Here is a 27547-nt window from a genome sequence, read left to right as displayed (position 1 = left end):
TTATTGAACAGATACTGGAAAATCCGTCTCATCGACAGACTATTGCACAAAGTCCAGATATGTTTATATAAATATTATTCACAGAAAAAAAACAACTTCAAAGCTCTACATAGCACTGTACATGGCCAACACAACACATCAAGTTTAGATTCGTATGAAAATAGTCAAAAGGATTTCAATATTCACAATAGCGATGTGGTTTGTCTCTTGGTCAATGATTAACAACGTGTCTTTCACAACTAGCGATTTGCGATCTTGTTTATTCATACGGCCCCATCACTGTCTCTCATCTGATTCAGATTTGAAAAGCATTTCTGCATCTTCAAAAAATATGTCCCAATGGAAAATGAAAACACACGTGGGGGCACGACGTTCCTAATGTTTGCAAATAACTACCGTTCACTCGGCTAATATCAATCTCACATTTTGTAGTTTGTGGAATACGCCAAGAGGATTCGGGTGTCGTTCTGACCATTCGTCATTATTTGCTTCTTTCTGTAACTTGCCAAACGATGTTCGGCTTCTCCCGGAATGACATGTGTTGATCAAGAATGCGTTGGCATTCCATCTTGCTTCCGGATATCACAAAGGGGGATAACTCCCATTTGCACTCAACATAATGCTGTTCCCAAAACGTTTTGTGATATATTATGATGCCGAAGTAGAAGGATGTTCAATATCTGTATCCACAACATTTATTTCTTCCGTATCTTCGTTATCTGAGCATGCGCAGTCCTTGTAACTAGTAACAGGTGTATCACTTTCAAGATGGCCGCTATCTGATCGGTCATCTCCTACGTCAGAGTGGCTGTCTGATTGGTTGTTTTTGTCGCTTGTGTTAGAGGGGTCGCTGTCATCTTGTGTTTTGCGTTGCAATTTCTTTTGTTTCATTCTTCGATTTTGAAACCATGTCTTCACCTGAAAGTAAGTAAGAGACATTAAAACCAAAGAATACAACTTGATGCTTCTTCCTCGAACTGAACATTAATGAACATATGGATAATATTTTCAGTAAACTACGGTTATACCGAACTAAAAGGGACCACTAATTTTAGTTCGTTATAACCGTAGTTCGTTATAAGCATATATATATATATACAGCATATATACAGCAAATGGACGGGACCAAAAAGAGTTCGTTATATCCGCAAGTTCGTCATAAGCGTGTTCGTTATAAACGTAGTTTACTGTACATGGCAATACCCAACTCAATTGTCAACGCAAACAGGTGGGGTTCCATTAACACGCAAAGCTTCACATTACAAACACATATCAGAGGTCAACTCGGCGAGTGCAAGGTCGCACATGCTAATAATGCACACGTATGATACACGTAATGAAACAAATTAACCTTTATTCTAATTACAAAATGAAAAGACTATCATAGTGACAATCCGTTTCATATCATCATAAAGCACGTGTTTGAAACAACTATAGCACTTGTAATCAAAGGCTGCTAAGTACCGTTATGTTCCGAGAACCTGAAGATGCATGTTCTGTCTCACTCATGATCAACACGAACCCGTGGAAGTTACTTGTACATAACTCAACGGTAAAGGAATTCCCCGTTGCAGCGCCATCATATGATTCTATCTTATCTTGAATATAGCAATCCAATTCACACCTCTACTCGCTGGTACACCACTTATCTTCAAGTGATGTGATACATTTATCTCAATGTTTATGTCGGCGTCTTTATTGGTTAATCCGGCTATCCATATAACTTTGGAGCCACTTAAATATCAACCATGTTGCTATCCAATTATCGCTTTGCCTTCTTCAAGCAATCTTCACCATCTAATGACTCCTTCAACTTCACCGAACGATGCGTAAGTATGGTTATATCGTTACCGTATAATTGCTGAGATAAGAGCTCTCCAACCATTTGTAAGCAGCTTCTTAAGCCATTAAGAGGGACTGAGATGTGCTTTACTTCGGCTTAATATCCGGCGCCGGATACATTAAGCGATAAGTTGGGATTAGCAAAACATTATATTATCTAATTTGGGTGGTTGACAATATGTTTTAGATTAAATGATGTGATAACCAACAATTTCTTTCGAGACATGGTCGACATTTCTTTGGTATAAATTAGCTTAATTGGACAGTTCAAATTTGGTACAGGTCTTCAGGACTAGTTTGATGAATGTCACTTGAAATAATTATATTTTTTAATAACAGTTGGGTTTTCATGCAAATTGCGATAAAAGGCATATGCACTTCAGAGGATTTATTGATGCAGTAGAAATTGATTGTTTCCGGACGAACCTGATCCCCTTGAATTAAGTACAAGTCAGCCGATATCAAACTTTCTGTCCACTACTTTGAACGGCGATAGTTCTGACCCACTTATATAACTAAACAGGGAGAGTTATTTTATTAACGTGTCACGTGTTACAAAAGAACGATATATGCATGTTCTTTGGCATATTAAAAAGTAACACCCAGCCATTAGGCTTATGAGACACAATAAAACATTATATACATTATATACTATAAAATACATTGACAATAAAATTTACATGTCTAGCTAAATGCCAAGCTAAATGATTGCTTACGTTTAAACATCTTTAAAAGTGTATTGGCTAACAAAGGCTGAATTTCTTTACATTTTAAAATATAAATGAAAGCGTCATCAACGCTAATATTTTCAAATAACGGATTTAAAACAATACATTCTCTAAGCAAAATACTTCTAAGATCATCATATAAAGGACATAACATTAAAAAGTGAAATTCATCTTCGTGAAACTTTTGATGAACAAATTTAAAACAGTGCGGGCAGATTCTATTTTCTTAAAGGGTTGGTGGAGTTGTAAAACGTCCTGTTTCGATAGCCAGGGGTAAAGATGCAGATCTAAAACTAGCTAAAATGCGCTGTGGTTCCCTGTATTTAATACTTAAAACATAAGGAGCAACACGTTACTAAACAATTACTTCATAAAATGTCTTTTCAAGATTCATCCTATTTTTCTTAAATGTATTCTATGAGACCCAAAACAGTATTCATAACGTTTGAACTTGGAAAAAACGAAAAGGGATAATTCTGATCTTAAAAAATCAACTGTCTTTAATCATTTCTCAAAATAAAATAGATGCATTTCGTTAATATCAAGCATACCTTTTCCAAAAAGAATGAAGGATGTATTTTTAAAACCATGTACCTGTCAAATATGATTTGACTAATCAACTGTCAATTTATACATCTGGATGAAGTTCGTTCCTTGAATATCAGACATATTTGGTGGTGGTGGGGGGCAAAAATATCAGTTTTCAAATGGATGCATCTGCCAAATTCGACTTCCCCGTCCAACATCAATTCATACATATCTAGGGACAAAAAATGTCATCCTACCTGTGTCTCTGACAGACTGAGTTGAGAGGCTAATTCCATTCTCTCAGGGGTGGAGAGGTACCGTTGGGCTTCGAACCTCTTCTCTAACCCATTCAACTGCTGGTCGCTAAACACGGTCCGGGCCTTCCTCCTGCGGCAGTGTTTCCCTGGGCTGTCGTGTTGAAACAGCGGGGTTAGCGGGAGACCTTCAAAAACAAGGGAGATAATAAGTTTTGGTTGTGTGATATTGTAAGTGAGAAGGGTTGTAATGCTCTACCAGAAATTCAGTTCTACTAGCATTAAGCGAACTTAATTCTGTCCTAACTACCTTATCCCCCACAAGGACAGTTTGTACTGTAACTGACACGTTCGTGAAGAATTTTGAGTTTTTATCATATAAATGGGGACTGTCCAATCGTCTAGTTCCCATTTCAGTTTAGGTTCGGAAACACGTGAAACTGAGATATTGACTTTGTGTTATTGTGGTGATTATAAACTGTTAAAATAATAAACGAGACAAATTATTAGTATACAGCCAAATAGGTTCTTAAGAGTCTTGTATAAAACATGGACTGCATATTAGCCCGACTCTGTAGCTAATTACAGTTAAATCATATTTATTTCGCCTTACCATGACATCATGCTACCGAAATAAATATTTAGTTACGATTGTTATTAAATTAGATAATGAATATTTACCTAACTCATTTTAAAACTGTCTATTATCATAATTATTATTATTATTATTGTTTTTGTTGTTGTGGTTAATAATAATATTATTGTTGTTGTTGTTATTATTATTATAATTATCGTTGTTTATTTCTCACCAGGGAAACCTTCCTACTTGTATTACTAGCGTCCTGTAATCTGTATTAATGTTGGCTGTGAAAACATTGCTAGACATTGCTCTGACAACCTTATATCTGTAAGTGTATATATCCATAAGGAATGTCAAGAAAATAATTCCCGAACGCCAGCAATCATACAAGAACTAAGGAACATGGACATAACCAAATTTGAAGATCAAACTTCAATATTTATTTACGCATATCTTAATAATAACCTGAGATGCTGATACGAATCTCTTTGACAGCTTATACAAAAGGATCAGTGAGGCTTCACTACAAATTAACGGGATCAGTGCTGAACATGATTTCCCATAATGCAACGCAGGCGCCGACTAAATGATTACGTTTTGGTCACCGTTCAGTCTTGTTAATTGCACTTTACAAGACGCGGGTCAGATAAAGCCAACACGTTGCACAGGTAATTCTCCGCCAATTAGGCCGAGTTCAAAGTACGTGCGCTACCTGTCCTTTGTTTGTACATCATGGCCTAACTATTGTTGTTTGGTGTAACCGCCATATGACAGGTACTTCATATCATTCCGTCATTGGCTTTATAAGCTGATAACATTTGATAAATTATTATTAGAAACTTCTTGAATAATATTTATCGATTGACAAGTTTATAATGAAAATTGGTACTATAGGAATTTTCTTTATCCTGTGGCCATTTATTTATTTATTTATTTATTTATTTATTTATTTATTTATTTATTTATTTATTTATTTATTTATTTATTTATTTATTTATTTATTTATTTATTTATTTTATTTATTTTCCGAATATTCTTATGGTCCGAACATTTTAACAAAAGGAGAAAAGACAAGTAAATGCAGCTCTTTTAAATATCAATATTCAAACTGTTAATCTATAACTTTTGACCCTAAATTGCCAATCAAAAAAACATACGGCAGCCTAAACGTTGACTTTCATGCGTTGTAAATAGAAATATTAAAAAAATTATATCGTCACTAAAATCTTTCAGCAATATTTGACATGTCCTTCCCTTGCGATGGTAGTTCCTCGAACAGTTTCTCTGGTGCCACTGACGGCTAAACCATGGAATGTATCGATCTTCAGTCCTGCTCTGTAAACTTTATGGACTTTCTCCCATTGAAGTCAACAAACATTTTAAATAACTGTCTTCTTAAATCATTACTTTGTTTTCCTCCTCGGCAAAACAGTAACGTAACTGCGTATGTATGATAGATATGTCCTATATATTTGTTGTTTTGTTTATTTTGGAATAACACAGATACATCACATGAAACGATATATCATTTCTGGGAGAACAAGTATTTTCTAAAAACACTGTTTACATATTTCGGTTTTTGTATTTATACCCTTCTGTACCCTAATATTATATAAACAGTGAAACTATGAAATTCATATTCAGTGTTTTCATAAAATTATTAAAGAAACGAAATATCTTTTAAAAATAGAAGTCCGTTTTAAATATACTCAAATATATGTTTTAGTGTCAAAATACACACATCCGCACCATCATAAACATTGAGCGGATAATGCATTTAACAATTTCTGTAAAAATGAAAAAAGAATATTTGTATAACGGTACTTACTGGAAGTCGGGATGAGGAAGGCTGGGTGGTCTGGGTGCTTGGGGATGAGCCCTGCCCCGTGGGCCAGGAACGGGTGGGTGTAGAAGGCGGGGGTCCCGGGGAGACACGCATACCCGTACTCTGGGAATGCCGACCGCAGTCCAGTCACCGCCGTGAAGTCGCGAGGCAGTTGTTTAGGTTTGTTGAGGAGGATGTCGTCTATGAAGAACGATGTTGATCTACTTGTGTGAGGCTCGGTGAAAGAAGACATTGTCATGCTAAGTCCTGGTACGTTTTTCTGAAAACAAAACAAGACAAATAATATTAATTGCACGAACAAGACTTCATATTTTGTTGGGTTTTTTCAACCGTATAAACATCTTACTTCCGTATGACATGACAAAGCATTATATATATCACATTATTCAAAACCTTAAAAAGTTTTTTTGATTATATCAAAAACCATCCGTGCCAAGAAATACACACAAACATTACACAAAATAATTTGCCAACGTATGAAATCATTTTTTATAAATAATACTAACTTGAAAAGGTAATAAGTAAAAAAGATCAAATATTAATGTTTCTGGGTTGAAAGTCCTTCAAATGAATAAGGTTATGAAACTGAATTTGATCAACTTCAAAGCAACAGCTTTAAAAATGTTAAATTGAAAATACATAGAGAAATCGGTATCTTTTAGAAGTTAAATCACCATATCAGTGTCAAATTCTAACAAAAACGACCAACTCTCCCCAAACTCACAAACATCTCCTATTCCTGCCCAGATTACCTCGTATGTGCGCCCACGTGCCTTCTCGGGAGAATACCATTTACCCTCCCTAGATAGCTTTAAAAGTGTTAGCCAAACAATCGAACATGAGATTGTATCAGTCCGCCGATGCCTATTCGCCGTCACCCCAAGTGGTAATTTGGTTTATACTTCCGCACGAAAATCCTTTGGACTAATTCGGCCAAATTACTGTGATTTGTCGTTGCCTAATTAACATAGCGCGAGCAGCGGTTGGGCCATGTCAATGCTGCCGCTCTCGCCTTGAATCGCTTGAGGACTTGGGCTCGGTGGATGAGATGGACAAACCGGGAACATATCTCATAATCATTAAGTGATCTTTTTTCCACGGTGATGTCTAAGACAAACGTCTTTCATGTTAAATACCTGTGTTTTAAACAACACGGCGTGGTTCTGTTGATCGAGAGATCAGATACCAGCCTGTTTCAACAAAGTGGCAATGTTGTAGATATAATATTAATCCTGTTCATCATTTTATACGTATCACAATACATAATTGTAGCACCTCCATTTCAATAGGATAGGAGAGACAAGACAGATAACTTTATTTACTTTTCTGGCACAAACACATACACACACATATTTTCGTTACTTGGCAGCAGGCAGATTATTTACAACTGACAACAATTTACAGCAATTAAATGTATATACTGTTTAACCCACAAGGCTTATGTTTGCGTTATGATTGAACAACCTTAGACCATTTATTGAACATACTATTTTTGTACTATTTAACAGACTGTGAAATCTTAACACATTTGGTTTATTATAATAACATCTAGGCAAGAAATCAGTTCCATAGCTGTAAAAATAATTACAATTGAAGAGTGCATGAAATTTATCAACAGCGTCGCTACTATCACGTAAATTACATTTTCTTTCAATAAACGGCGCTTGGGTCCAACGAACCACCTGTATTTATACAACACCTGGATCATATCTTATATACATAATGGGATTTGTCAAGAACTTATTAATTCTTTACAGTTGTAATTCTACCTGAATTAACAGGGGACAGGTGGGGTTCGCTACTTCCCCTACCCGACAAACCGGGCCAACCCCTATCTACACCCTACATCCGATTATCTTCATATTAAAAGTAATAATATGAAAAGTTTTAGGATCTGTTAGGAACTATTGCATGTTCCGCTATTCTTGCAACTTTATTTTATCATAAGTGTGTTGCATGCCTACCAAGATGGACCCTTCGCCATTCAAATGTGTATAATTAATAGCATTATGCAGTGTTGAAGGCTGGGGCTGTGGTTTGAATAAACGACATTTCTCCAACGATTCCATATTCTGGTAGCCTGACTACTGAACAGAAGCCCTCAGACCTGTTAAACATGCATTGGGCAGTTGTCCACCGGTTTTGTGATTTTTATCGCAAATGTTATTACGAGATTTGACTGGATGCGACTCAAAGATTGCCTTTTGTGCAGCATTAAGATTCACGACACTCCATCTCCCGCCGTTCGGTAATTCGTCAAATTCGGCAGCCAGGAAGCACGAAATGATTTAATCAATTATGGAATTAGACGTCGTGATTTCATGGACTAACTGGCTTTAACCATCCCCATCGCAGTGTCGACGTTTCGTGTGTGTTATTCCCCACACCCAACACTATGCCAAGACGCCACGATCACCCAGCTATTATGCCAATTATAACTATAAACAACCCCACTTGCCACGCTACTTGGACGAACGCTCTTCTCGTCTCAAGGGGGACTTTTTTTGCCCCGTTCGTCTGATTTTTGACCGAAACGCATTAGCCATGTGAGCACAGAGCATTACCCGACAGCTCCGATCACCTCTGAGGCCAGTTAGAGAAATCACTAGCTAATTTGGCCCTAATGACGATGCGTGGTGTGAATTCTTTACTTAGCAAAACGGATGAGACTGTAATTTAATGAACGCTCGTGAATTTGATTCCCTTTTCCCCAATCAAAGCCTAAATGAAGGAGCCTTTTGTTGTTGCTTGGCCGTTTCTTATGTGACTCCTACTTCATTAGGCAAACTCCAAGTGCAAAGCGGAGATTTTATAGTCATCAATTGTAACCTTTTTCCAAGGCATGGGTACTTCTGAATACTGAGTCACTAGTTATGGTTATCTGTGCCTAGTTAGCCTCTACGGTTGCCTCCTAATTAGATAGTACCTGTCATTATACCTGACCATAGAGCATAGAACCGCTATTGTATACCTTCCGTCTTGTAACTGATGCTGTCTCCTTATCTTCTTCAGGTGATGGAAACATTTTGCTTTTGGCTGCCTCTGCAGCTTAAGCATTTGGAAATAGTTATTGTTTTTCGATGTGAAACAGTGAGAATTGGTCCGTATTGAGAAAATGATATCGTTATGTTAGATTATCAATACGCGTGTTAATCCGTGGAAACTAATAATTTTAATTAATCTGAATTAAACATTAAGATCGCTGAAAAAGTTATACAGTTTTACCTATTTATCATTTACGAACGCCGGAACGGTTTTGTTGATGGGAGACAAAAGTTCGTCCTGTTGAACGCTACTCAAGATCTAGTTTTTAAGATGGATAAATTGTCATTTTTTACGATGAAGGTTCTTCAAAGATCGCCTAACTAATAATTTTCTGCATTTTTGAACCTTTAATTCTCACTTATCATTAAACAACGAAATGAAAGAACTGTTATTTTGTTATTAGTCCTGCTACGCCCATCAGCAGGGTGATCACTGGCATTTAGCATCAGAACGTTTACAATGAAAATCAATAAGTCTTTATGCAGCAAAGAAAAGACCCCTGCGCGTGGTTTATCATCAAAGTACAATTATGTGATATTTAGGAGGATTACCTTATGATTACACCGCGTTTCTACTTCCCGCCCCTCCCCCTTGTCCCTGTCCCTCCCCCTCTCCCCTGCTAGCAGGCATATAAACCCCATGAAAATGCCGTCCATTTGACAAATTACCCGTCACAACCATGGTAAATGTTAGGGCCTGGGAGGCACTAGAAATGTTGGCTGGCAACAATAAGCAAATACCCTCAAACCGGATAAAATGCTGTTCAGTAATGCGACAAAAATTGCCGCAAAACGTCGTGCATATTCTGAGTTGAGGCAGGAAATAAGCTAATAAGGCCCTTTGCAATAACTAAATGCATCCAGCGATGGGACATGCCTCGCCACATTTCGCTCTTTCCTCTTCAGCCCTGGAAATTAAATAAAATCTGAGGTCTAATAGCTGTAATTGGTCTATTTCCAAGCTATTTACGTCATTGGCCATCTTTGCTCCCCACTAGCGACGTCAGGCGCATCAACCCCAGTCCAAAGGAGACCTGATTCTTCCGCCAATCACCTTTTTAATGGATGTTTGGTGCCGGATGCTAAGGACTGGGGTGGGATCGTGCATCCATTTTAACAACGTAAAGGTGGCCTATTATCCCGCTATTTGAGCCTCGTTCTGAGGCTATTCCAACCTGACTATTTAATGACTCCTGACGGCCAGCCTCGGAATCGTGCATAATGACTGATAATTGTAGTAATTACCTACAAGAAAAAACACATCAAAGTATTTAGATCTGAACGCCAAATCTCGTGTAATAAGCGGGCAAAGATGATGTAGTTTGTAAAAGCGACGTCTTCGACAAAGCAGAAAATATCACTCCCTGGTCAAACAGCGAAAAAACATCTCCGATCCTTTTAGCCTGGTAATGACGGCAATAGCTGCTGATTGAGGTTAAAGTTAGGTGAGATTTGCAACATAAATCACACCTTTTCGTGCATAACAACCTCGGTAACTTACGAACCTCGACCACTCACGGCCCTGACATATTGAATGTTACCGTGGTGAAATAGCGTTGTGAAATGACGGTGTTTTTGCGTCACTGTTAAGCTAAGATCTGAGGCGGCATGTGGGAAAGTGCTAATGTACGAAAATTACAGGGATTTGCTGTAAAATTAAAATATCTCTTCACAACTATTTCAACTATTTACTGTGATGAAAGGACTTGACGTTTTCCAGTAATTTGTGAAACCATCCCTTTTAAAATCCATTAGAATTACATGTGCGTAATGCACATTGTAATTGCGAAACGAAACAGCTTAAACATCATTTTATATGTATTAGGAATGTTGACAATACTATGTGTGGATGGCTCTGAGAAAAATATCCCATGGAATATGTCAAAACCATTAATACAAAGCTTCAGGGAATAATTTACTCTACAAACAAAACAGATCCTGTCTATCCTGATGTTATTCACCATTGTTAGTAGTAAACATGCTTCAAAACAATTAATACGTGTTTCTCAACGACAGATCTTAGAAGTTTACGTATCTCGGTCGTTTAAAGGCGGAAAAATAATTTTAACGAAATATAGATAAATAATATGTAAATTCTATTAAAAGAATGAAATGAAGAAATAATGAGTAGTGTGCTTTTGAAACAATGTATTAATATCAAAAGCTATCCAGCGGTTGGAAATATTTCGTTAATCTTTGAGTCTCAGATACAACCATTTTCAGTACAAGACTATCGATTTTCCCCTTGCCAGATAACAAGCTGACATAAATATAGAATTGCCGTTGCCTTGTTATTTGTATAGATCATGTTCTTTTTAACACAAGGTGTGTGTATCGTGAAGAAGATCGCCGTATAATAGCAATGAAAACGAAGTGATTGAGGTCAGCGCTAACATATACTTCATGTGAAAAGAGGCTGTTGATGAGGCTGGTAGGCTATACTGTCAAAGGACATATTAGTGAAATCTACGAATTCAGTTTTTTATTTATATTTTTTTTGTAGGCTTTAATTTCCCGATTAAATACAAAATATTTCAGCGTATTTCATCATTTTGTACTTGCTCAGTATCATATTAGGTAAATGTCGCATACAAAATATTATTTTAAAACAAGTTTAAGTAGTAAACAAATATGACCGGAATACACAGACTGGGTTTTGGGGAAGTGTACACACCGGGCCAGTCATGGAAGCAGTTTCATGGATTATAGGTAAATAACAGTTATGGATTATAGTTAACTAACAGTTAATGGGTAGTTTAGTTTTCTTCTACAGTAGGACTTTGCCTGACATCAAACCTTTTCATGCAATTGTAAATGTCGACCCTTGTGAAAAATACAGGTGTAACTTAAGTGTAGACAGCTATTTCAATCAATATACATGTATTTAGATTATACCTTTTTTTTGTTAAATAAAAAAAGAATTTGTTGACTTCATAAGTGCATGATTAGGAGTACCAAACTAGAATGAATATTGTTTTACTTCGCGTCAGCAGCCAAACTAGACGTGCAAGATAAAAAGAGAAATGATATAAAACAAGCATTTTTAAATGACATGCAAACACTCCGATCATTCATTTACAACAACGCTGACATTCCGAACACGCTGTAAACTGATTAAATCCCTCAATTTGTGTGGGATTAATTGACATATAAAATAACATCATGGACATACGATATATTTACCTGGTATTCTGGGTAAACGTAAGAATCCGCGTAAACCATTCCTCCAAGTGTCGGTATAAAATGTACAGTATACTGACGATATCCGCGCTATATACAGCTACAATCCTGGGCTAATGATAACAAATCAGTGTTACAACATTTACACGTCCGTACCCTCAAGCTACTGACCAGGGGAATGAGGAAATGGTCAGTGTTGTGTCCACCATGCTTATAAAACAGTAGCTGGGCGGTCATTTATCAGCGGGGCGGAACAATTAACGCGTCAAGCAGTCTTTCACACCTACCCTGATCGCAGTTAGATTGACGGACGGCAAAACGCTTGTCTGGAAATCACGGCAGGTTTGATAGTACATTTGGACTATTGATTGGTTTTAAAGTATCTGAAGTATGGTTGTGAAAAAATCTCAATGAACCCTTTGATTTTTTTTCACAAATACACACGTTATCTTTTGCTCGAGTAAAAAAAATGAAAGAAAACTATATTTTTTATGGGGTTCGATTATAAATTGTATTAAGAAATAAATATTGCTCATTATTTGGGGTGACGAATTTTCTGTTCTGCTATTGTCGCTTTATGATATTTTAGAACCGATATTGTAGTACCGTCAATAATAGTGTGATATGTTTACATTAATATAGTACTGACCTTTTAATATTAAATGCAAGCTGAACATAACATTAATACCAATCTACTTCGACTTAAACGCGATAATATACACACACAAAATTAATTGAATACAGTATTCAAAACAAACATTTTGAGCGGCAAGGGACTGTTATATAAACAATATAAAATACTACATGGCATTTCCCGTTGTTGTGCTATTTTTCTACAAACAAAATGATATCATTTCTGTTCACAAGGATAAGAGAATTCCGCAGATATAGAATGTTCTGATGTATACTGTTTGTGTTACGTTTTGTTTACATAAACAAGGGATGAATTCATATAAAACTATGTGACTACACGAAAGCATTGAATTCTTTTGGCATTAAAAATCTTTCGAACATGAAAACGACTTAGCATCATGTCATGATCATAATAAAACCACAAGATCATAAAGAAAACAATCACACACACAACTGCCAATGTTTGTTTGTTTGGAAGACTGTGTGTCAATCGATGAAACATTCTGTAAACCTGATGCTCCTACGATAGTTAAAACCATTATAATTACAGTTATCAATCTGCATTCAAGATAATCATCAACACGTGAGTAATAAACAAAAGACAGATAATGACTTTTAACTTTAAGTCATTTGACATTTGAGGAAATGTGTGACAGTGAAAGTGATGGTCATCAAAATGTAAGGTATGTACACTGAAGCAACGTTACAGATAATCTAAACAGTTTCCAGTGAACTCAGAAGCGATACATTACAGTTCGCTATTAGCTAATGGAGGTGCAGCCGGGTATATATATTTACGCTGCCATTTGATCCTTGAACAAACTTTACGTGGAAAGATCCTGAACTCTTTTTCTTAAATACAATGTTTCGAAATTCGCTTTATAACAAGAAGTTCAAGTAAACGTATATACTGGTAAAATAAGTGTGGGTAGGAATTTAATTAAAACATTTGTTCCGATCTCTTTGATAATTATATTATGATGATCATGTTTATTATATATTCAAAACGTTTGTACCTTAAGATATATTTACAGTCAAGTCTCGTTAATCCGACACTGTATATCAACGCCATGGCTGTAGAACGTCTTGTATTATCCGTGTTTGACATCTGTATAATGTCATGTTTATTGTATGTGTCTACTGAGCGAGTTTCCTGTATTTTAATTGTAAGTATCAGATTCCCGTTCTCGATTAAGATATTTTTCTCTCGATTTAGTCATTTGTTTGGCTAATCATACCAACCTATCCTGGAAACTTTTAATATTGTAATTTGAGAAATGGCAACGATTTTGGAATAAGAAATTACTTGGACTTGGTCCCTTGGCATCGCATTTTTTACATAAAACACAATGATTACACAGTAAAAATTATATTGTCAAGTATTTACAAACGTGCTCATATATCTAAGTGTTGTCCTGTAATGAAATGCTAGCCGTTATTTTTTTTTAAATGATACATAATCATATCAGAATCTTAAATCTTCACACCAACTATGGCATCTGATCAATCAGTGTTGAGATATGGTTAAAAGAACAATAGTCAATTGTATTGTGATAATAATTGTTATAGAGGCGAGAGCCTCTCCTTACCTGTGACCCGCACGCGTCCTGCCTCGACCAACTGTCTGTCAGACACACCAATTGCAATCGGCCCGCCTAAGTACGGCTATGTAAACTCACCCAAACAACAATACCCAATGTCGTATGATTATATCGCTACCTGGCTGGTTGGAAATCCCCCACCCGTACCGCTAAGCCAGACAGCGTAATAGGTATAGAGAAAACTCCTTGGTTTTCTTTGGCTATCAACTTGTAACAAATCACCACAGTAGGTGAGTATTAGGAGAGAGGCGGTAATCTACTTTACGAGATGATTGGCCCATTACCTGACATTAAACAAGTTATCATCTTGGTTTACACCTGTGTGTTGATGGACGCTGGCTCAGGTGATCGTGGTAGGTGTATAATGGAGGCAGCACCTGTCTTTTGTCGTTGCTGTTGGTAACGTTTTCACGGGGTTCATTTTATAACTTTATAACGGGGCTGTAAAGGATGGTCTCGTTACAGGGATTAGGCGCAGAACGTGTGAATTAGCTGTATATGTTATTCATGGAGATTCTAGATGTAGCGTTGTCTTCATTGATAATGACAACGTATTACGTATACTGTCGTTTGAGAATGACAATTCATCTCTGAATGGATGGTTGAAGTCATAAAATAGGTAGAGCTGTAGCAACATGCAGTATAATTAGTTGATCTAGGTTATAGGACTGTCAACACGTCAATGATTGCTTCCTCAAGCGATCAATATTGAATCCTGTCATTCAGCCGATGAAGGGCCAAAACGTAGTCCTGAAAGGATGTTTACACATGTATATGAATATAGACGTTGTTATCTATAAAAGTCCTTCTCAGAGTATTTGATTCATTATAGTAACTCCAATGACACACTATTTTGAACTATTTCTTTGTAATGCACACTATATTATGATGAATAAGCATGTGCCTATGGAAGGGTTGACATTTAAGACTAACCTACTTAATACTGCTATCTGTACATTTTATTGCTTTAAATACAATTTGAAACTGGTTGCAAGTGGTAAATTCATTATACTCATGGTAGGATATTAATTGAATAGCTTTAAAATATTAATATTTAAAAAAAGAATTGAAGTTTTGATACTGTCATACAGAACTTCACAATCAACATACGCTTAAATAATTATTTACATGTCAAATAAAAGTGACAGAACCATTTCCACAATCGGTAAATAGTCTCTGCTAAATGTCTATATCATAAGTTTATCATACGCTTTTCTTTATTAATCGCTATCAAATAGTGATGATACCAGGTGTTCGCAAAAAGGTTAGCGTATCCCGCCCCACCTGTGTTCATTCTTGTGACCGACACCTTTAAAACTATAACGGTGTAAAAAAAAAAATGACATCTCAAAGTATTAACATATCAAAGATCGAGCAGATTTTTCAAAATCGATCGTAACATCAATGACCCGGGTTGTCCGCAAATACCCTGCTCGATATTTTACAGGCCGCATTCACAAGCAAACAACAAGCAAACAACTACATAGTTTTTTTTAATTCTCAAACTAACCCAAAAGATCATGTTTGAGAAATAAAACAGTGTCTTTCGTTGAACAAGTATGCGAGTTAGATATATTTATCTAATTACAAAATGTTCAGGATTTTTTCACGATTTCATTATTGTTAAAAAAAAAGAAAGTATTAAATATTATGTATGAAGAAATGTACGGGTGCAGAGAAATACAAATATTATACTGAAAATGTATTATCTTGTCATTATTTCCTCGTAGACGGACCTTTCATACTCAAGCACGGGATAGCAGGAACTATTTCCACTAGACATAACATGTTTATACAAATAGCAGTTCCTTTGGGAGACACCATAATGGGGAGACACCCACACACCCACCCTATATTGTTATGGAAACCAAATATGCTTATTAAACATGATCATTCATTTATCACACTTGTCACGGCGGTCTTCGAGGTGGATGTCATTCAATATCAACGGAAAAAGAAAACACACCAGTGACGTCAGGAACATATTTTTTTCGAAAAAGTATAATGAGTATCAAGACTCACAGTTTAAATGTTATTTTAGATTTGAACAACTGTAACATCATGCAACACAGTATACACATACTGACAACCGTTGTGTGATACTGCAAAAAACGTTATAATGTAAATACTTTGATCTATAAATCATCATTTATTTTACAGGCAGGGCACCCTAAAGCGTTTTCCGTTCACCTTATTCTATTGTCCATTTAAGAAAATATTTTAAAAAAATGTTTAATAATAAAATAATTGTTATTGACATATATCTTTTTTTCTTCATATATCCAGGCTTCGTGAGAAATATAAATATTAAATCTAATTTTGATTTGATGACAAGTAATTCAAATAAAACGTGTCAAAAATCTTCAAACATAAAAATGTGACCGAAACAAGAGTGCTTTCAATGGAATCGGTTTCTCTCGTGAAAGTAGTTCCCTGTCTTAATATCATTACGCTTGCCCCGCCTGCTCTCTCATCACCTTCGTTGTCTCTTCCGCCGTCGAATATCAGTCGATATTCTGCCGTTTGAGCTCTTGATTGGTAGAGGCCATATCCTCGCTGTGTATTTATAAGTGGAATCCTGATACAATTTCGGCAATTTCTCGCTTCGTTAGTCAAATTAGAAAGTTGTTTCTCGCGAATATGGGACACAGAGGACGTGTTTAATTTCCAACTAATCCGGCAACTAAATCCAATATCCGTTCGAATGTGTCGATACAGCGAGGACGGTTTGATTGCTTCAGATCTGGGGATCGAGGGCGTTTAGTGACTGTTGCGCCTATGTGACTCAAGATTGAGTCTCGCAGTTTGTGTTTGTGAATTCAAGACAAACGGACTCTTGAATCTGTTGTTGTATAATCGATCATTCTTTTGAAATATAAGCGAAAAAACCATTTCCATAATCACAAGAAATAATCTGCCGGAGACAGAATCCATTGTACGATTCCGACTGTATAGTAGTGAGTGAGTGAGTGAGTATGGTTTTACGCCGCTTTTAGCAATATTCCAGCAATATCACGGCGGGGGACACCTGAAATGGGCTTCACACATTGTACCCATGTCGGGAATCGAACCCGGGTCATCGGCGTGACGAGCGAACGTTTTAACCACTAGGCTACCCGACCGTCCCCGACTGTATAGTAAGCACATGGATCACAATCCAATAGTGATGACACCAGGTGTTCGCGAAGAGGTGAACGTATCCTGCCCCACTGGTGGCATTTCATTGTTTTGAAACATTGAAACGAGTTGTTTATTTACACTAAAGCTTTGGTTTCAAAATAACCGTTGTGTTTTACCAATCTATTAAAAAATGGTAACATGTTTTGTAACGAACATAATACGTATAGAAAGATCGGTTTGTCATTTTGTAGGTTTAATGATAGATCAAATAATCTTGAATATATAATGCTCCCTTACACACAATTCTCGACAAATATAACGTAATAGAAATATATGGGTGTTTAGATATAAAAAGGTCATAAATAAATGTGGGATTTGTTCCTGTCCTGCCATATTAAAGTATTTGATTCATGTTATTGTACCTGATACATCCTTTTGAATTTTAATTTTAATCACACCTGACCGGAAGGTTCACACGCATTACTGGCTGTGAGAGAGTTGATCAAATTTCCAGTTATATCACAGAAGGAATGGCTTCACACATTGTACCAAGGTTGGGTACATTCTGAATTAACGCGCAGTGAAAACGTCTGGATTAACGAGTTTTTTTTGTCAACACAAGAGAATAATCAGTCTTGATTATCTGCCTAAATATATGCGTAAATATAACGCCCGGACAGGAGATACCCCAAACAACCAAACCAGTGTATAGAACACACCACTCTCCTTGTATAAAGATCATGTATATTCTTCCTCGTAATTGTTTTGAATGTTAATGCTTCTGTGATAACTATGTAATTATAGCTTGGATGTATGTGTGTGCTTTTGTGGATCTAGTGAGATATGTATTGCAAAAGACATTCTGTTTCTTTGTGTCAAAACAACAGTAAATCGCACAAAGAAAAGGTAAATTTATAAGGTCTCCACCAGGACTCCCTAGGGACTCCAATTCGGGCTCCCACGGGACTTTTATAAGGACTCCCATAAAAACTCTCATAGGGCTGCCATAAGGACTCACATACGGACTCACATAAGGTCGTCACATAGGAGTCTCACATATGATCAATTAGGACTCACATACGGACTCACATAAGGTCGTCACATAGGAGTCTCACATATGATCAATTAGGACTCACATACGGACTCACATAAGGTCGTCACATAGGAGTCTCACATATGATCAATTAGGACTCACATACGGACTCACATAAGGTCTTCACATAGGAGTCTCACATATGATCAGTTAGGACTCACATACGGACTCACATAAGGACTTCACATAGGAGTGCAACATATGATCAGTTAGGACTCACATACGGACTCACATAAGGACTTCACATAGGAGTCCAACATATGATCAGTTAGGACTCACATACGGACTCACATAAGGTCGTCATATAGGAGTCTCACATATGATCAGTTAGGACTCACATACGGACTCACATAATGTCGTCATATAGGAGTCTCACATATGATCAATTAGGACTCACATACGGACTCACATAAGGTCTTCGCATTGGAGCCTTACATATGATCAATTAGGACTCACATAAGAACTACGTCATCACATAAGATTTCCATTCGGACTACCATTGGATTCACATACGGACTCACGTTGGATTAAAATTAGGACTGGTTGCTATATGGTAGAGATATTGCCGATGCCCCGCTAAGTTGTAATTCACTCATTCAGTCACCCACTAGTACTAGACTATTCATTCCAACAAGACTCACACAGGAAGTGCCACAAGGATCTCCGAAACATTGCTCTCGGAAAGAAGTGTCCCTCTATCAAAGTGATCTCTTAGTTGCCCTTTAAACGTTGTTCTGGCGAATTTATATGAATGTCATGCCCGTGTTGATCACACCGCAAACTATTTATTGAGAACATCGACTACACTGTAACGGAATCAGTTTGCTATGTATACTGTGTGCTGCGGAGGTCGATCGATTTAAAGCCAGAGTAGTGTGGGAAACATGTGAACCAATACATTAACACGTAGTGAGTTTAACAAGGCAGTGTCTGAATATGTCAGCGATTAAACGATTACAGCCTGTTTCCCCTTTAACTATTCACAGTTTCATCACAATCAAATGAGAAAGTGGAGTGAAACGCCGCTCTGTAAGTATTTCAGTTATATCACGGCGGGTAAGACGTTAACTATTCTGGTGAAACCAAAAGAGTGAGTGAGTGAGTTGGGTTTAACACCGCTTTTAACAGTATTCCAGTTATATCACGGCGTGTCAGATTAATGTGGGAGGAAAGCCCCAAGTGATGCAGGTCTCAGACGTTTACCACTTCGGTGAAACCCATGAGCACGGGTATGGTGCTGACAAACCTAGAAACATAATCGGGGCGAACCGGGATTCGAACCCACAATCATAGGTTTTTGGCTTGCCCAAGGGACGCAACTCTGCACAGCGAATCGCGGCGCCTTAAACGACTGGACCACCCCTGTCCCCCGAAACCAAAAGATATGGTGCTGAGAAAATACGCTGAATTATTGTATCCTGGAAAGTTTGTTTGTTTGTTGTTTAACGCCGCACTCAGCAATATTCCAGCTATATGAAGGCGGTCTGTAAATAATCGACTCTGGACCAGATAATCCAGCGATTGACATCATTAAAATCGTCTACGCAACTGGGATGCACCGTTTTAGCGAATACACCGTTTTAGCAGTAATGCAGCGATATAAACGTGGGAACAAGTTAATTCAAACAGAAACAGTCATCTGTTGTGTATTATTCAGGTAATCGTGAAAAAACAATTAAGGTCTAGCTTAGGCATTTCTCGAAACACAAATTAAATCGCCATATTATTCATTAAGTATCAAATAGTTCTATTTATTACTCAGGGAATATGTTCCTCTGAATTACTATCGGGGTGTACCCGGAATACAGAGCGATTCTCTACCAATAACGTGTTATCATACGATGTCATTTTCTTTAACAGGGGGGGGATGTGTGTGTCACGGGTGGCCCAGTTAACTAAGGCGCCGCGAATCGCTGTGCAGAGTTGCGTCCCTTGGGCATGCCAGAAACCTATGATTGTGGGTTCGAATCCCGGTTCGCCCCGATTATGTTTCTAGGTTTGTCAGCACCATACCCATGCTCGTGGGATTCACCGAAGTGGTAAACGTCACTTCGGGCTTTCCTCCCACATTAAGCTGACACGCCGTAATATGACTGAAATACTGTTAAACGCGGCGTTAAACCTAACTCACTCACTCCTTTTACAGGTTTACTCATAGGATGTTCCTTTCTTGATAAATTAACTTTATCAACACTGCAATAGAACTGAATTTCTTCTTTCTCATTTAACGATATTTAACAATATTTTTTTAATGGTTGAAAAGTTAGTGATAAACAGTCATACAAAAAAATGGTCACCTTGACATTGAAAAATGAGTAATATGCAAGCCATATTACGACAGAGGACACAAAGATAGGGTTTCACACATAGTACCTTTGTTGGAATCGAACAAAGGGCTTCGGCGTGACGAGCGAACGCGTTGACCACTCACCCACCGTCAGTTTAAGCTGAACAAACGTTCATATAATTCACGTGCACATCATGCGTTTAAACCTCTCCTCCCCTCCTCAATAGAATGGACTAACCCACGCACGTTTTGTTCACGTTTCTGTTTTAGCTGTGTACGTAGATAACAAGAGTCTCAATACAATGTACATGTCGGTCACACGCAATGTACGGACTGTATCGTATTGTTGATAGATTTGAGGAGTTTTTGTCAGTTTTATTGCTGCTAATCAACTACAGGCCAACAGAGGCACTGTGCCCTTCTAATCGGGTGAGTGTTGAGATTGAAGGCGTTGAAAAATGGGAAATTCAAATGAAATGAACCACATGTAAACAATTGATTTTATTCCGTTTGCCGGCGATTTAATTTGCAATTTCTTTCAGTGTTTTTTTTCAAAGCTGGAAGAGCTGATTACAAGCGAACATTTTCAAAAAAGAGAAAAGAAAAAATGGTATGAGATGTTCCGAAAAGTTTCAAACTTTTGTGGAAAAGACAACTTTTTTTGAGGAAATAACATTGGCGTCATCCGCTGCTCTTTAGTTAAGAATAAGGAGTATTTTTGTGAATGACCTTTTTTGCGTATTACTAGTCCTTAGATCTTTTATTGTTATACCGCTTAAGCAGTGACATACCTGATGTCTTAAAGTGGTCATGAATGTATTGATATATTACCACATGTATATATCGATACAGTGTATATTTGTCTGCTGCATTTGATGGGTAATGTACGTTAGAACGACTTGAAAAATAAATAAATGCGGTTATGAAAGCAAAAGTTTGTTCCTAGATCTAAGCTTATTAGGTATTGGTTCATTAATTAATGTTATCACCCATTCCTGGTAGCTGCTCTACAATAAAACTAATATATATCAAATCATTACATATATTAAATCAGAAGGATATACATAAAGCAAGAGGCTGTACTAAAGCACGGAATTATACTAAAATACTAAGATATACTCAAGCACTAACATATACCACAACACTAAATATGTTAAAGCAATAAGTGAACTAAAGAACTATAAAAAAACACTAACATATCCTTAAGAACTCCAATATTATAAAGCATTTAACCAAACTAAAGCGTTACAATAAACTAAACCACACAGTGAACTAAAGCACTATAATGCAATAAAGCGCTGCAAAGCAGTGATACTTATGAATGTTTACATACGTAGTGGACCTCTACATCAACTAGAACATGCTGCTTTGGACAACTTATGGAGGCTGTCATGACATCCACACCAACTATAACATGGAGGCTGTCATGACATCCACACCAACTATAACATGGAAGCTGTCATGACATCCACACCAACTATAACATGGAAGCTGTCATGACATCCACACCAACTATAACATAGAAGCTGTCATGACATCCACGCCAACTATAACATGGAGGCTGTCATGATATCCACACCAACTATAACATGGAGGCTGTCATGACATCCACACCAACTATAACATGGAGGCTGTCATGACATCCACACCAACTATAACATGGAAGCTGTCATGACATCCACACCAACTATAACATAGAAGCTGTCATGACATCCACACCAACTATAACATAGAAGCTGTCATGACATCCACGCCAACTATAACATGGAGGCTGTCATGACATCCACACCAACTATAACATGGAGGCTGTCATGATATCCACACCAACTATAACATGGAAGCTGTCATGACATCCACACCAACTATAACATAGAAGCTGTCATGACATCCACACCAACTATAACATGGAAGTTGTCATGACATCCACGCCAACAATAACATTGAAGCTGTCATGACATCCACACCAACTATAACATAGAAGCTGTCATGACATCCACACCAACTATAACATGGAGGTTGTCATGACATCCACAACAACTATTACATGGAAGCTGTCATGACATCCACACCATACAGTCCTGTGTTCTGAAAGTGTTGTGTCTCCTTATACAGCTCTGTTGCGATACTACTTATATGCAGCACATTAGACTGCGTGCGTCTTTTATGTTAAGTAAATACTTCATTAACTTCTTCATCTCGAGAAGAGACGCGTGACATGCTCATCACTGTGTGACCTTGCTAATCGGCTGTTGCGAGACGACGGCATGGTTCGGTGTTCACGTTATCAACCACTATCGTAGATTTTTTTAATAGACGCACGGGCGGCTATTTATTTCAGAGACGTCTTACACCCGGTGTATATTAAAGGCAGGCGTCTATTGTTTAAAGTACGGTAAACACTTGTAATTTCCACAACGACAGGACATGTAATTTAAATAAAACGTTTTTGTTTGCATTGTTCAAGAAGACTGCTTTCGTTTCAATATCTCTTGATACGTTGATTTTGACCTGATGTCTCATTCAAGGCAGGCGTTTATTCGTTTCGCGACTCTCTCAGACCCGGGTTGTTGATCCAGACTTGAGTATTAACCGTTCATCGTGCAATAGCTGTGATGTCGACAACTCTCGACTAAATCACAACACACAACGATTCCTGCAGGACAACTGTGTAATTGGACGCTGCTTTTGATATTAACATGTTGTGTGTGTGAAATCAATGTAAATAATTTATGTAAATGTTCATTTCCAGATAAATACTACACCCTAATCTCTCGTTAACCCTTTAAGACTTGGACTGTTTCAAAGCCTCGTAACATAATCCAGGAAAAGTGAAACCAAATAGAAGTCTCAGAATCTTTGATCAATACAGACACAGACAGCAGCCAACACAAGGGTACAAAGCCAACTACCACCCACCCCTTACCACCTACCACACACAAACGCAAGCACGCCCGCACGCACTTACCCACGCACGCACGCACGCACACACGCCATGCCCCCTACTCCGCCCACACAACCTACAAGATATTCCTGCCAAGTTAATCAAATAAAAACGTCAGGCCGTTATTGTCGGTCAAGAACTGTGTCGCATCACTTGGTCAGTCTATACTCCCTGGAGGAGAAGGATGAGCGACAGCCTCGGGCAGTCTAGTGAATATCCTGTAGTGTCCGGTGTCATGGCTGGCTGTCCAGTGTCCGCAGCGACGATCTTCCCCGACCGACTGGTCACTAAGCGGTGAATTTCCTTCACGAAATGAGTTAGATTGTGTGAAGTAATAACTTAACACCCGATACTGACAAAACGTCAAACGTTAAATTTTAAGTATGCTTAAAAAGAGGGGAACGGCGGCAATATTTAGAATGGTACAATAGATATAATGCTTTGGGTGGATTGTTCACTGAATTTGTATTTGTAATTGTTAATTGTGGGAAGGGTGTGTGTGGAGGGGGGCATATTTCCTATCTGTATCCGTCTATGAGATGATTTAGGTACTATCCAGAATAAATGCATATATATTTTTAATTTCAATCTTAAATGATTCTACTGTCCCTTCCCTATAAATCCTTATCCGACTTTGTGTGCGTACAAATTCGATGTGATTCCATTGTAAACGTAGGCCTTCCACCATTGCTGGCCTTTGAGATCTACATATAACACTGCAATCCCCATCTGATACCTCATAATGTGCCCCGTGGAGATTCCGGCTTAAATAAATGGTCCCCAGAAACCTATACTGGTCGTGAGAAGCGACCTAATGGATCGACTGGTCAGGTTCGGTGACTTGGTTAATTGTGTGTTTTCGTACCCAAAGTACCGAATAGTTGCTGACAATATCGATCACTGTCTGGTCCATTCTCTATCTTTGACTGTCCATCGGCATGTTGCTGCAATATTGCTGAGTGCGGTTTTACAACAAAAACACTTATAATGTGTTTTTAAAGGTCAGGATCATCACAGATGCTATATTTGATATCATAAGAGCATAAGAATAATTCCACGAAAGGGGTACACATGGACAGGTTTTGTGGGGAAGGCTGGGATGTTTTTTTCCTCAAAATTCATATATCCTAGTAAATACCTTAAAAATATAATTTTGCCACGGGTACCACAACAAGAGGGTAATTGTGTATAACTAAACTGTTCGGGCCGTGACCTCAGTTCAGCGTTTACCGACATACCCGTGAAGATCCGGGGTAGAATAGGTCTTCAACAGCCCAAGCTTATCATAAGAGGTGACTATGCTTGTCGTAAGAACCGACTAACAGGATCGGGTGGTCAGGCTCGCTGACTTGAATGATGCATGTCATTTTATCCTAATTGCTTAGATCGATGCTCATGATGTTAATCACTGGATTGTCTGGTCCAGACTCGATTATTTACAGACCGACGTCATACAGCTGGAATATTGCTGGGTGCGGCGTTAAAAAACAAACAAACAAACAAACATTTACCGATAACATAGTACTCTGCTCCCAGCAAAAGGGAACAAACTAAAATAATGTTAGCGCTCCTTTCCGTGCAGACCAACCAGTGACACGATAACACAGGTCGTTCAGTCAGAATGAAATGACCACTATCGTTACAGTGGAACACATCCCATCTGTTTGCATCAATAACACATTACACATTGTACAATACGTCACAGTGAACATCCAAAAGGTACCTACGATGTCGTCATAAAGCTGATAGTATATTTGCAAATAGAAGCAACCAAAAACATTTCAATAATTAAAAGAATCCATATTACGATTCCGACTATATCATAAGCATGTGTTCATGAATCACTATCAAATGGTGATGATTCTAGGTGTTCTCACAAACACATGCAAAGGCAAGTAGGTCATGATTTTCCCCATCGTGACATGGCTGGAATATTGCTAAAGGCTGTACTCACTCCAGCAAGTGTCTCATGACTTCCGCCTTGGCTCAAAGAAAACAATACACTACGAACTTTACGTACGAGTGCTCTTAAAATCATCAGTTTGTTTCATTCATGCTATGTGTATTAATTAAAGGTGTGTGGTCTTGTTAAGATCAATGCAAACGTGATTGGGAGCGTTATTGAAACATAAATGGTTTAAACGATTTCAGTCCAGACTTCATTTAAATAACGGATGTCAGTTGTCTCCTTAATAAAATACAGTTTATTTTAAATATACAAATATGACGCTTTAAACCTCTCTCATAATAATCACTGATAACAAACGTCTAGAATATTTGAAATGGCTAAGAATGCGTCAAGTTTTCGCCCTGAATACAATCGATTAAGCGGTCTATAATTACCACGCACAAAATGGACAAGTTGATATGCGCTTGTGTGGAACCACACAGAAAGACACTGATCTATCTTAACCTTAGCACGTTCTATATAATTGACACATAAGAACATATTTACCACCGATGTGTCGTGTTGTGTATAAAAGTAGGAATATTTGCCAGATACGTTCTTGTTTCCCGCGGATCTGTTGCAGAACAAAATACCAGTTCTTATAAATTGTGAGAACCGCCTTCCTACATGTTTGTACATATGACATAATTATCGAAAGTGAATGGGTTAACGGAAATGCACATACGCTAGGAAAACGTTATAAAGCTGAAAAAGAGTTCATCGGAAAAAAATGAAATTGATTGGATGACATATCTGTTGAGATTGAGAGAATTAATAAAAAAAATTCCAAGTGGAAAATACAGAATAACACTTTCTATCTATGTAATAATCAACGACAATGTATCGTGAAGGTAACGGAATCTCTCACTTCATAATATAACTTCACACTGGCCTCAGGGCAGTTAATGATAAATGGTGACGCAATTGTTACAATTATTTAGCCGATGTTATATCTTCTAAAATACGATATCGTCGTTAAGTGGCATTTAGAAGTTGGTGTGATGAGCAAGGGAGACAGTTCTATGAACATACGTCTTCAGTACATTTAATGCGACGTTTCATTGTTGATACTAACACCGTTATCAAGCCTACTGGCTTCCGATCAACTCGTCAATATTAATCCAAGTATTGTTTAACTCAATCAAGGCTTGTCAATCTTATTTGTTCTATTATTTCATATATCATTACAGATTGAGATTATATCATTATATATAATGATTATACCTCATTTTAATAATGATTAGATCATTATATATAATATATCATTCGGCTTTAAACCTTAACCTGATCTGATGTATAAACATGAACTTGTTGTTACCCTGTCTGGCGCTCGGCATTAAGGGTCTAAAACAAGGACTGGTTGGCTCGGAGTCAGTATGCTGTGTCTGAGTGGGGTATTCATGTTAAACTGCGGCATGGTATCTCAGTGAGCTAGCACTATAAATCGGCATCAGTCCGGACTAGTACAAGCAGCCACAGAAACACACACACGTACATGCACGTCGCTATATAAGTGCAATAATCTTGGACGCGACGTTAAACCCCATTTCACCTCACCTCACCTATAAACATGAATCTATCATCATTCAACCTTGTATAAACGTCAAGTATCTACATGTGTATAACCTTACTATTTCACATTTCTGTACATCACTTGCTTGATAACGGTGTTGGTATCTAAACGACACATCACATTCATTGTAATAAAGAACGTGTATATCCACATAACCATCTCCCTTGTTCATACTATATGTATAATATGAATTCAAATTCAAAAGTATCAATTATAGTATTAATTGGTATTTATAAGACTATTTGTAAGATTTTAAAAAATGATAGCCCACCTGTGTAATTCTGTAATAAGTGTAAGTCACGGCGCCCAAGTTTCTTTCACCGCCCACTTTCGCGTTCGTCTTGAAGTG

The 27547-nt window shown here is 37.6% G+C and overlaps 1 protein-coding gene across 4 annotated transcripts; it reads right to left on the bottom strand.

Annotated features, from left to right (window-relative positions):
* On the bottom strand, positions 1 to 27547 carry LOC124141488 (brain-specific homeobox protein homolog). Of its 4 annotated transcripts, none has more exons than XM_046509527.2 (4): positions 27470 to 27547; positions 5761 to 6037; positions 3356 to 3540; positions 1 to 918 (listed from the first exon to the last, which is right to left on the bottom strand). In XM_046509527.2, exons 2-4 carry the CDS (start codon positions 6014 to 6016, stop codon positions 649 to 651), a joined length of 711 nt encoding a protein of 236 aa, XP_046365483.1. In that variant the 5' UTR covers positions 6017 to 6037; positions 27470 to 27547; the 3' UTR covers positions 1 to 648. The 4 variants fall into 4 exon arrangements, with proteins under 4 accessions (XP_046365483.1, XP_046365485.1, XP_046365484.1 ...); XM_046509529.2 differs by lacking the exon at positions 27470 to 27547 and adding an exon at positions 14225 to 14244; XM_046509528.2 differs by lacking the exon at positions 27470 to 27547 and adding an exon at positions 6531 to 6645.

The sequence above is a fragment of the Haliotis rufescens genome, unplaced genomic scaffold (genome assembly GCF_023055435.1).
Source record: "Haliotis rufescens isolate VD_foot unplaced genomic scaffold, xgHalRufe1.0.p SCAF_26, whole genome shotgun sequence".
NCBI lineage: Eukaryota > Metazoa > Mollusca > Gastropoda > Lepetellida > Haliotidae > Haliotis > Haliotis rufescens.
This window is presented reverse-complemented; position numbering and strand designations above follow the sequence as displayed.

What these genes read in the sequence shown, in the direction of transcription:
- LOC124141488 (XM_046509526.2), bottom strand. An exon ending in CTTCCTCATCCCGACTTCCA is followed by an intron (nt 3,541 to 5,760) that starts GTAAGTACCGTT and finishes TTGTTTTTGAAG; the next exon opens with GTCTCCCGCTAACCCCGCTG. An exon ending in TCAGTCTGTCAGAGACACAG is followed by an intron (nt 919 to 3,355) that starts GTAGGATGACAT and finishes ACTTACTTTCAG; the next exon opens with GTGAAGACATGGTTTCAAAA.